Source organism: Carcharodon carcharias, chromosome 6 (assembly GCF_017639515.1).
Source record: "Carcharodon carcharias isolate sCarCar2 chromosome 6, sCarCar2.pri, whole genome shotgun sequence".
Lineage (NCBI taxonomy): Eukaryota > Metazoa > Chordata > Chondrichthyes > Lamniformes > Lamnidae > Carcharodon > Carcharodon carcharias.
Genome location: NC_054472.1, coordinates 7,368,512 through 7,381,254, shown reverse-complemented (window position 1 = coordinate 7,381,254; position 12,743 = coordinate 7,368,512). Strand labels below are relative to the sequence as shown.

At 38.8% G+C, this 12,743-nt stretch overlaps 1 protein-coding gene across 2 annotated transcripts in view; it reads right to left on the bottom strand.

The window, feature by feature from the left end:
- LOC121278694 (MDM2 binding protein) overlaps positions 1-12,743 on the bottom strand; it is an 83,620-nt gene that overhangs the window by 55,704 nt on the left and 15,173 nt on the right. For both annotated transcript variants that reach the window (XR_005943262.1, XM_041189047.1), the window contains exons 8-11: positions 10,882-11,016; positions 9,698-9,792; positions 7,387-7,459; positions 6,026-6,143 (exon numbers count right to left, since the gene is read on the bottom strand). Coding sequence is in view for 1 of the 2 variants with exons in the window: in XM_041189047.1 (XP_041044981.1) it covers positions 6,026-6,143; positions 7,387-7,459; positions 9,698-9,792; positions 10,882-11,016 (421 nt within the window). In the remaining variant the exon portion in view is untranslated. The remainder of the gene's footprint in view (positions 1-6,025; positions 6,144-7,386; positions 7,460-9,697; positions 9,793-10,881; positions 11,017-12,743) is intronic.

The following is a 12,743-nucleotide window of genomic DNA, read 5'->3' as shown; positions in this document are numbered from 1 at the left end:
CAAACCAGCAGAGGGCCACCAAAGGTTGATAAAAAGGGAAAAAATGGAATATGACAGTAAACTAGCCAGGAATATAAAAACAGATTGTAAGAGCTTTTACGAGTATATAAAGAGAAAGAGAGTAGCTAATGTAAACGTTAGCACTTAGAAGCAGCTACAGGAGAGATTATCATGAAGAATTATTAAATAGAGGCATTGAACAGATATGTTGCGTCTGCCTTCACAGTGGAAGACACAAGCTTGATACCTAGGGGCTACAAAAAAAAAAGGGGGAAATTAATATCAGCCGAGAAAAAGCATTGGCAAAACTTGAGAGACTAAAATCCAATAAATGCCCAGGAACTGAAGGCCTACACCCTAGGGTTCTAAAAAAGATAGCTGCAGAGATAGTGGATGCGCTGGTTATAATTCTCCAAAATTCCTCAGGTTTGGGAACGGTCCCATTAGATTGGAAGTTGGTAAATGTTACACCACTTTTCAAGAAAGGGCAGGGCGGTGGTGGGGGGTAGAAAACGGTGAACTGCAGGCTGTTGTCAGGAAAATGCTGGAATCCATTATTAAGGAAGTCTTAATAATGCACCTAGAAAAGCATAGTATGATTAGAACAGTTCAACATGGTTCAACTAAGTGGAAATCCTGTTTGGCAAATTTATTAGACTTTTTTGAGAATGTAACTAGTAGGGTAGATAAAGGGAAATCAGTAGACCCGGATTTCCAAAAGACATTTGATAAGGTGCCACACAAGAGGTTAATAGGCAACATAAGAGCTGACAGAGTTGGGGGTAGTATGGTTAACAGATATAAAGTAGAGATTGGGCATAAATGAGGATTTTTCAAGTTGGCAGGCAGTGAATAGTGGAGTGCCTCAAAGATCAGTGCTGGGGGCTCAGCTATTTACAATCTATATTAATGGCTTAGATGAAGAGGCAGAGAGTAAAGTATCAAAGTTTGCTGATGATACCAAGCTGGATGGTAAGGTAAGCTGTAGAGAGCACACAGAGGCTGCAAAGAGATATAGACAGGTTAAGTGAGTGGACAAGATAGCAGGTGGAGTATAATGTAGGGAAGTGAGAAGTTATTCACTTTGGTCTTAAGAATAGAAAAGGAGAATTTTTTTTTTTTTAAAAAAGGTGTGAAACCTGTAAGTGTTGATGTTCAAAAAGACTCAGATGTGCTTGTACAAGGAAAGCAGAAGTTAGCATGCAGGTGCAGCAAGTGATTAGGAAGGCAAATTGCAAGTTGGCCTTTATCGCAAGGGGATTGGCGTACAAGAATAAAGATGGCTTACGACAGTCGTACAGGTTTTTGTGAGGCCACATCTGGAGTGCTATGTGCCGTTTTGGTCTCCACAATGAAGAAAGGATATACTTGCATTGGAGGCAGTACAGCGAAGGTTCACCAGATTGGTCCCTCGGATATAGGGGCTGTCCTATGATGAGGGGCTGAGTAAATTGGGCTTAAGTTTAGAAGAATGAGAGGCAAACTCATTGAAACCTACAAAATTCTGAGGGGGTTTGATAGAGTAGATGCTGAGAGATTGATTCCGCCAGCTGGGGAGTCTAAAACATAGGGGCACAGTCTCAGGATAAGGGTCCAATCGTTTAGGACTGAGATGAGGAGAAATTACTTCACTCAAAAGGTTGTGAACCTTTGAAATCCTCTGCCCCTGAGGGTTGTGGATGCTCCATCGTTGAGTACATTTAAGGCCGGGGTAGACAAATTTTTGGTCTTGCAGGGTTTTAAGGGATATGGGGAGTGGGCAGGAAAATGGAGTTGAAGCCCAAGATCAGCTGTAATCATTTTGAATGGCAGAGCAGGCTTGACAGTCAACCCTTTGGCCTACTTCTGCTCCTATTTCTTGCGTTCCTCATGCTCTATTATATCTTGTAACATGCTTGATCAGAGTAATTAATGCTGTGATTAGGTGTTAAAAGTGCAAAAGTGTTCCATTTCTCTATTACTAACATCCTTAAATGGACTCTGAACCTCCACAAGTATTATTCTTGGGATTTTATTTTAAATCATTGGGACAACTGGATAGATTATTTGTGAACAGCCTTTAGCAATATCTTCAGAATGTGAATGTTGACAATTCAAGCTTCACGCAGAGTTAGATATTCTGTTCTGGGATGAGATATTTATTTAAAGCACTATACAGTGGCTCCCCTTCTCTCCAACCCAAACATAATTTTCATTAACAGCACATCATAATAGCTAACTTAAAATGAAGAGCTAAAATATGATTAAGAATAACAAAAAGGTCAAGGGCTGTTCAGAATATGATGAGTTTTTGAAGATAAGAACTGCCAGTAAAGCTTATTTTTACTGGTTACATGAAAATTCATTGAACAATAAATTATTGCTGCTGTTACCAATCTCGATGCTTTAAAATCAAAATGTACACCATTTAAAATGCAATTTAATTTCTATTAACACATCCGATGCTTCCTGCCCTTCCAGAACAACATCAAGATATAAAGGAGGAAATCAATTTTCTGATTCAGCATTGTGACAAGTATTGCAGTGCTCTGTTTGTAAGTGATAAAGGAATTGGCAAAATTAATCACGAGGAAAAAAATTTGAAAGGCAAAAGTAGAATTTTAAAAGAACAATCTGTGTACATCATATTTATAAAACACAGCTAATGGGTTATTCCTTCCAAGGCATAAATCAGATTTACAGGTGCCATGTTCAGTTAACTTCTGAAGGTGTGCAAGTTACAATGGGCAGAATTTTACAACCCTGTCACAGTGAGGGCGGGGCCATAAAACATGTTGAGCCGCTCAGAAGTCCATTGACTTTGGTGGGATTGCAAAAACCTGCCAGCAGGTGGAGCCATAAAATTCCGCCCAATAGCTTCCTTCCTATGCTAATTCCGCCCAATAGCTTCCTTTTATGCTAATTCCGCCCAATAGCTTCCTTTTATGCTAATTCCGCCCAATAGCTTCCTTTTATGCTAATTCCGCCCAATAGCTTCCTTTTATGCTAATTCCGCCCAATAGCTTCCTTTCTATGCTAATTCAAGTTGCGCGGGAAACCTGAAGCACAACCAAACTCAGCTGACTTTATCAATGAAGACAGCACAACCTGTCTATTTCAGCTGCCTGTGAAATTGGTGTAACTGGTTATAACACACCTATATAAATGACTGCTTTGTGCTGGATTTTAACGTCAGCCGTGGCACAGTTGGTAGTGCTCTCGCCTCTTGAGTTACACGGTTCCAGGTTCAAGTCACACTCCAGGGCTTGAGCACAAAGGATGACGCTGACACTCCAGTATTGAGGAGGTGTTGAGCTGTCAGAAATGCCATCTTTCAGGTGAGACAAACCAAGCCCCCATCTGCCTGTTTGCATGGGTGTAGAAGATCCTGTGACACTATTTTGAAGACGAGCAGAGGAGTAATGCGCAGCTTCTTGGCCAATATTTACCCTCTACCAACATTACAAAAGCAGATTATCTGGTCATTATCACATTTCTGTTTGTGGGAGCTTGCTGGGCACAAATTTGCTGCCACATTTTCCTACATCACAACAACGGTTATCCTTCAAAAGTACATCATTGGCTGGGAAATACTTTGAGGCATCCAATAGTCACGAAAAGCACTGCAGAAAGGCAAACCTTTTTTTTCTTTACTTTCTGCACTGAAGTGACTTCAATGATTTGGGGGGAGTAGCTCCATTAGAGATTAAAAAGTGATCCACTAGATCACCTAGCTGCCATTGAGAATTTGCCAAAGTTCTACTCAATCCCAATTTGATTCCTGGGAAGGCAGGATTGTCCTATGAGGAGAGATTGAGGAGACTAGAGCTGTATTCTCTAGTGCTTAGATGAGAGGTGATCTCTTGAAACATACAAAATTCTCATAGGGATCCACATGATAGATGGAGGGATGTTTCCCCTGGCTGGGGGTGGGTCTACAACCAGGGGACACATTCTCAGAATAAGGGGTAGGCCATTTAGGGCTGATATGAGGAGGAATTTCTTCACTCTGAGGGTGGTGAATCTTTGGAATTTTCTAACCCATGTGGAGGCTCAGTCATTGAGTATGTTCAAGACAGAGATCGATAGATTTCTAAATTGTAAAGGCATCAGGGGATATGGAGATAGTGCAGGGAAATGGCATTGAGGTAGAAGATCAACCTTGATCTAAATGAATGGTGGGTCAAGGGGCTGAGTGGCTATTCCTGCTCCTATGTTCCTATTACAAAATGGTATATTCCTAAAAAAAAAAGTTTTTTTGCACCCTTAATTGCTAGATTTTTTTCTGTATGTACATTACACGTAGCATAGGAAGCTGCTGTGTCATGGTAATGTATGCAAGCCAACAACTTGCATATATATAGTACCTTTGATATAGGAAATTGCCCAAGGTGCATCACAGGAACATTATCAAACAAGAGTTGACACAAAACCATATAAGGAGACACGAGGGCAAAAGCTTGGTCAAAGAGGTAGGTTTTAAGGAGCATCTTCAAGGAGCAAAGTGAAGTAGAGAGGTTTAGCGAGGGGATTCCAGAGCCTAGTGCTTAAGCAGCTAAAGGCATGACTGCCTATGGTGGAATGATTAAAATCAAGGATGTGCAAGAGATTAGAATTGGAGAAGCATAGATATCTCAGAGGGTTGTAGCACTGGTGGAACTTACAGAGAATGGGAGGGTCAAGGCCATGGAGGGTTTTGGAAACAAGGATAAGAATTTTAAAATCAAGGCCTTGTTCAACTAGAACCCAATGTAGGTCAGCAAGCACAGGGATCATGGGTGAATGAGATGATGCAAATTAGGATATGGTCATCACACCCCCAGCCAAGTTTTCATCAAGGCTGTGATACTAATGCAATCAATGACCACGAGCTTACGATCACAAGGGCCTTTTCACAATTGAATGGAAATTTTAGAGGGAGATGCAAAGAGCTGATCCATTGACAAAGTCCACAAGGCCTCTATTGCGAGGGGTAAGTGGGAGGGGAAGGAGATAGGAGCGAGCAGCTCCAGCAGGCAGACTGGGAGGGAAGGTGAGCGAAAGAGTCAAGACAAGCCAGCTGTGGTTACTGCTTGTAAAGACGCAGAGATGAGTGCCTTGATGGACTCTTCAGGAGATGCCATGAGGAACAGTGAGAAGGCATCTCCTGGAGAAAGTCAAGTTTGGAACTACAGCAGAGGGTGTAGGAAAGTCAAGGAATCACTGATGAGTTAGTGTAATTCAACTCCAAAGGCCAAACTTAAAATTGCCTGCACTGAAGGAAATAACACAGGAAGAGGAGGCCATTCAGCCCCTCATGCATATTCCGTCATTCACTAAAAGGGAAGGTGGTGGCATAGTGATATTGTCACTGGGCTAGTAATCTAGAGACCAAGGGCAACGCTCTGAGGGCCCAGGTTCAAGTCCCACCACAGCAGATGGTGAAATCTGAATTCAATGAATCTGGAATTGGAAGTCTAATGATAGCTATGAAACCATTGTAGATTGCTGTAAAAGCCCATCTGGTTCACTAATGTCCTTTATGGAAGAAAATCTGTCCTTACCTGGTCTGGCCTACATGTGACTCTAGACCCACAGCAATGTGGTTGACTCTTAAAATGCCCTCTGAACAAGGGCAACTAGGGATGGACAATAAATTCTGGCCTTGCCAACGACGCCCACATCCCAAGAACAAATAAAAAACATTAAATCATGACTTATCTATATCTTAACTCCATCTAACTGCCTTGGTTCCATAATAATTATTTGCTTTGCCAAATAAGAATCTGAAAAATACTGAATACATGGCTACAATCTAACCCAATTTTGGAACACACAAGATAAGATAATAACTAGGCTGTTCATTTTTAACTTTTCCCATAAATAAAGTAAGTAAAATGGGCAATGTTGCTTTTCAGCGCATAATCAGAGATAGTAATGGCAAATACAGAGACAAAGTATCTGAAATCAAACTCCTGGAGCAATGATTTAACCCAGCTTTGATGCAAGTTTGCTCAGTTTGTTAGGGGTATAAGGGAACATTACTCTTGTGAAAAGACAAACCCACCATTAATGCATTTTGGCTTCTTTGCCATATATTCTTTCCATTTCCGTGTACTGCATTGGTTAGCTGGCGGAATCAGAGTAGTGCTCACTGTACAAGATAGGTTAAAAAGAGCTCCCACCTGGAAGGGTTAGAAAGTAAATTGGAATTAACAAACATTGGAATTAGAATTATAAATCAATCACCATTTACAATATGGATGGTTTAACCGGTATGAACAGTTAAATTAATTCAGATTAGTTTCACTAATTTTTTGGGTGGTGGGGAAGGAACAACATTATACAGAAATACGTGATAGAACTTAATATTTTTTCTACAAGCGTTAACATGGGGAAGAGATTTTCGCACTAGTTACTATGTTGTGACGCTGTCACATGGGAGTTGCTGAACTCATTGTGGATGCAAGCACACCAAATATTTACCATGGCAAAGTGTTAACAGCAGTCAAAATCTAAAAAAAAACAATACAGCCATATTTGGGCACGGGTTAGACATAGAGAAAGGAAGAGAAACCAGCAGATGCTCCACAGGAAACATTCCGATAGTCAGCAGCAGGCAGCGACTGGATAACAGTAAAGAGAGATTATACAAGAGGAAAAGAATTAGCAGAAAATTGGCAGGAATAACAGTGCCAAACTGGCTTCAGGTGCTGGTAATGACATGAGTGCTTCAGCCCCGTTTAAGGGTAAAAATTAACAAGTATGCAGTAATGGTTGTCGAATTTGTAAAATGCCAATTCTCCAACAAAGACCAAGCTAACAGGATGTGAGACGCTTATGACAGCTATAAATAAATCTTGGAACAAATTGTTACTGCACACATTATCAGGTCTACTGAATGTTGCAAACATATCAGTGTTAAAACTACATATAAAAGTAGTTATCAAATCTGATAACAGAAAATCTCTCAAGTTTGTGACAAACTGAACAGTGGGCCACTTTTGTCATGTCAAAAGTTAATGCAGCATGATCTTTTATTCAGATGCATGGTTAAGACTAGCAGGAGACAATCCAGAAGCCAGCTTTATCTCTTGATCATAATTGTGCTTATATTAAAATATGCATGCATTGGAATCTTTCTTTGTCCATACTGTGGTACATTAACCAGTTGTGTGTTCCTGAAGCTGCGAGGTTTGACTATTTTAATTTCAGTTTCTTCACACATAAAAGGAGGTTCTCCCCTCAAAGTCATATTTCCAAAATGAACAAGGCTTTAGGCTATCATCACACACACATCAGTAGACACTACAGTGGAGGAAACAGAAAGTAATGGATAGGCATGCCACCTACTCCATTATTTAAGGATAAAAAGTTTTCTAAAACTTTGTTTGGACATTTAACCTTGAGAAGCCAGCAAGAGCATACCTTCCCTTGTAGAGAACAGAGTTGGTTCAGGAGAAGCTTTGATTTGCCTTGGACATCACTTCTTGATAAGCTGCTGTATATTTTAATCAAGGTACTCAACACATTAAAGACAACACTCATCAATGAGGCCTCATAACATAATACAAAACATGGAGAATGTCTCCCCAACGATCATTATTTCCAGAACATACAAAAACAAAATTAAAAATGCAAGTAAAATCCCAAGTACTCTATCATTACACAGACTACACAGACTGAAAACACACTCAAATCCTATTGTAATTTTAAAATTAATCATGCATTGCTGCATTTCAATGACAGTTAGAAAATTAAATTAGTATGTGATCATTTTCATTGTTTTATGATTTGATTTTCCACTTATGGGTGTAGCTTGTCCTCTTATGGAATAAACAAACATTTTGGAGCCTTGCAGGTAGTATTTCTTATAAGCATTTCAGTGATGAATTCAGGTTTCCTTTCTCTTTACAGCTGTGGCACTAAATTATTTACGTAACCAAAAGGTTTATCCAATTTAAATTCTCAATTCGAAAAAATCAGAATAAACTTTACATTTTTTACTAACACTGAATTGTTAATATTTGGCAGATATAATTCATAGGTTTCACTATTTATAAACTGTTCATAACAGTTTTAGCTGGTTTAAATATTAGAAACCCTCACCACATTTAAAAAGTATTTGAATGTCTCCTTGAGGAGCCATGAGCTGCAGGGCTACAGACCGAGTACAGGAAGGTGAGATTAGGCTGGATAGCTCTTCAACAACCAGCATGAACACAATGAGTTGAATGGCCTCTTTTGCTGTTGTAAATTTTCCACATTTCTAAGATTTTATTAAATCCCAATCATCACTAAATGAATCATTTGACATTAGGGAATTTTTTAAAAATTGAAGAGAAACAATCCACATCATTCACTAAGTGAAAGAGATCTTATATACTTTCTGTAAGGTAAAAAGCAGCACAGATGATGTTTTAAAAATACTATTATTTAATATAAGGAAGAGTAAAATAAAAAAACAAACCAAGCTAGATTCTTTGCAGATTATACATTCAATTCCCTTTGGTCTGCGTCACTGTCTGGTCTCATTATACCAGCTGAACAAGGTTGCATTGATTAAAATATGCCCACAGAGGAAGGCAGAGAGAGGAAGTGAAGAGAAAAAGATTGTTATTGTTCATTCACCACCACAAAATAAGTCTCAAGAAACAATATCTGTACATCAGCTAGTGTCTACAAAGAAACACATCTGGTTACAAAGAATGGCCTCTATTTATAAATACAGGCATTTATGTTGTTATGCAGTTGAAGATTTATTTTTAAATATTTATAATTTGTAGAAAGAAATCCATCACTAAGATTTAGCAATGAATTTCCAACTCAAAACTACACCCCAAAAGCATAAGGGAAATGCAATGAAACAACAGTATTCTTTTGTTTCAAGCATTAGTGGACTAACCACTAATTTCTTCTGACTTCCTAACAAAACCATTATCTTTCATATTAGATATAAACAACTAAAGTGAGCCGAAATAACCTGTAATAATTTACTCGCAGCAAGCATAAATTCAGATTTTAGTAATCCAAGAACTTACATAGCAAATATTCACACATTAGTTGCTAATTCAAGATGGAGTTCAATATGGGGGCTATATTGGCCTCGAAAGGGACAAAGTGCAAATTTCCACAATTCTACCAGAGCTTGAAAGGCTAAATTATGGAGACAAGTCACTTAAACTTGACTTGCATTCCTTTGAATTTGGAAGATTGAGGATCTAATCAAGCTCATTGAAAATCATAAAGAATTCAATAGAATAGAAACTATGTCCTCTGGATGAGAGAATCCACAAGAAGAGGACATAAAATTAGAGCAAGGACCCTTTAGGAAATAAGCAATCAATTTTCAGATAGAGGGTGGTTAAAATTCAGAATTCTCTGCCCTAAAAAGCAGTGGACAGAAAGCTGCCAGTCAAAATTTTCAAGGCTGATCTCAATAGAATTTTGTTTCACTTGCGAGAATCAAGGGATGCGGAGTAAAGAATGGTAAATGTTGTTGAAGTACAGGTCAGTCAAGTTCTAACAGAATGGTCGACTCCTGTTCCAATTTCTACCCAATCCCTTTAAATTATACTAAAACTGGCATGTCAATTCTCATGCATTAAAAAATTGCAAAAGAAATCCTGTTATTTCTTAGAAGCCAAGAGTGAAATTGAACAAGCACAGTTCACAAAAGGTGTAGACAAAATGCGCTACAAAAAGCTATTGAAATCACATTAATTTAAAACAAGGATACAATTCAAACTCAATTCCAGAAAGGAAGTAGGAGGGTAGGTCTGACAGCGCCACCAACTGCACAAAGTCCAACACTGGCTTATAATAACAAAAAACCTAAAAAAAAATAAAAGAACTATAATTATGTACAAGGCAGTTTTAACAAAGATATATAAACATCAGGATGTTTTTATTAAACGGAATACTTACAAGTGCGCTCCCTAGATTTTATTAAGTAAACTCATAAAATTTTGTTTATAAAACAGACAGTTTGATGTCTGTGATACAAGTCCTTGCCAATACTTGCCTGGCTGCTTTACAACAATATAAATTAAATCAGAATCACTTTCCTTAGTTGCAATCTGTACAATTGCTTATGTATCACAAAGCTGTATTAAATTAGTAGCCGCTATCAACTTTAAGTTTTTTAAAAAAAAATGGAAAGACAGAATACATAATGCAGAACTGCAGAAAGCAATTCTGTTGTAAGGCCAAAATTTTACAAGTGATGAAGTCATGACTGAGTTAATACTTTCTTGTGTCATTTGATAAATAATGTTATTTTATTGCTTCTACTTCAGTAAACGTGCAGACATGTCAACCGCTACCTTTCTAAGTTAAGCGTTGAAGACATTACAGTTCCTTCTAAATGAGGTCACGATGAGGAAGCTTTTTGTGACACGACAGCTGTTAATATTAGGCTAGGATGTTTTACACTCCACGTCCCCCATTATCAGGACTTCCCTGGCAATGGGATAAACCAAGCATTCTAGATACTACAGTATATAAACATCCATTAAAATATAGATTGAATTGAATTTTATTGGTAGATTAAAGGAACACTTTCACACTCCTCAAAGTCATGCAAGTTTCTCGTCATTTCTTATAGATGTAAATTAAAGTCCTCCAAATAAAATTTAATGCAACTCAATATATGTGGCTGGGACAAAGATTTAGACATCATAATTAGTTTCCAGGTGAATAGTTAATAAGAAATGTTTCTTCCTAAAATTGATTACATTAGTTTTGGCAATTCAAGTGGGCACACTCCATTCAGATAACATAATAAAAGATGGCTATTATTGGATCATCTAGACACATTGTCTACACTAAAGCCTACTCATCAGCACATACAAGAATGAAGAATTCCTCTGTGCTAGTTATGTCTAAAACAAGCTCAGTCAAAAAAACAAGAAACACGCTCACCTCTCCTTTTGCATCTGCTGTTCTAGAAGCTGTGGATGCATTCTCAGTCAAAGCATAGGAGCTTATTAAATGATTCCAAGATTTTTGAATGTTGCCTCTCAAGCAGAATCCTGGAAATGTAATGTCAGAAGCAAACTAGGGAAACATAAAAAAGTAAAAATGTCTTTGTTACAATACACCAAGTTATTCTTTGCTTTCATACTTGGCTGCTTGCCTAAAATTTGCAAAATATATTAAGTGTTTAGAAAGCAATAAAATGTATGCAAAAATAATCTCACTACTATCTTAAATAAAATCTACTACATAAAATTTTAAAAAGTTACTATATTTGTGAAGGGCTGGTTTCACATTGAAATGTGATTGAAACATTTAGCAGCTGAGAATTTATGTTTCAATGTTTGCATAAGATGACACAACTGAATTGGGCAGGGGTGTAAGAAACTTCAAGTAAATACCTGTCCTGGAGAACAGGATTCCCATATTATGCATGTTTTCAGTCTGTTTCTTCTGACTTCCTGTAGATTATTTCTTCCCAACTGAACTTCGGTACAGTTTTTCAGGAACACGCTATCTCATCCATTCAAGTTTCGCATGCTAACCACTTCAAACGTAAAATCCATTTTCTCTAAAGGCAGTGCTTGTGGCTTTGAATTTTTATTTAAACAGTTTCAGAATCACACAGTGCAGAAGAGGCCCTTTGGCCCACCGAGTATGCACCGACACGTGAGAAACACCTGACCTACCAACCTACCTAATCCCATTTACCAGCACTTGGCCCATTGCCTTGAATGTTATGACATGCCAAGTGCTCATCCAGGTACCTTTTAAAGGATATAAGGCAACCCGCCTCCACCACCCTCCCATGCAGTGCATTCCACACCGTAACCACCCTCTGGGTAAAAAAGTTTTTCCTCACATCCCCCTCAAACCTCCTGCCCCTCACCTTGAACTTATGCCCCACCTTGTGACTGACCCTTCAACTAAGGGGAACAGCTGCTCCCTATCCACCCTGTCCATGCCCCTCATAATCTTGTACACCTCAATCAGGTCACCCCACAGTCTGCTCTGCTCCAACAAAAACAACCCAAGTCTATCCAACCTCTCTTCATAACTTAAATGTTTCATCCCAGGCAACATCCTGGTGAATCTCCTCTGCACCCCCTCCAGTGCAATCACATCCTTCCTATAATGTGGCGGCCAGAAGTGCACACAGTACTCCAACTGTGGCCTCACCAAGGTTCTATACAACTCCAACATGACCTCCCTCCTTTTGTAATCTATGCCTCGATTGATAAAGACAAGTGTCCCATATGCCTTTTTCACCACCCCACTAACATGCCCCTCTGCCTTCACGTTTCTTCTTAAATGTAAAGCGGGCAACCTCAGCCACATCACCAATATCAAAACACTACACACCAGTTAACATTTTACCATGTGTGCTAACTCCTAATAGCCAGTTGACGAAGGAAGAAAACAAAGCCCATCTTTACTCAGTTCAGATTTATTCACAGAGTGAAAGATTACAAGTATATATCTCATAACTGAACCCACACCCCAATGTAAGTATCTCTTGAAATATGCTCAAATTTTGTGGCAGGGGTGGAACTCAAACCTACGCTTCCGCAGAACCTTAATTCATCCCCTTAGACTGCTCAGCCATGCTACCACACAGCTTTGATATGTGCTCAAGTAACAACCCGATCAATATCCTCTACCTGCATGTAATTAGCCACAATTGAGTTACACAATCAACAGTATGCAGAGGGATACTCAAGGTGATATGCATGATCACTCTCCTATTCACATAATGAAACCCCCAAGTGCAGAAGAAAATGGGGCGATGAGGTTCAAAATAATTGCAG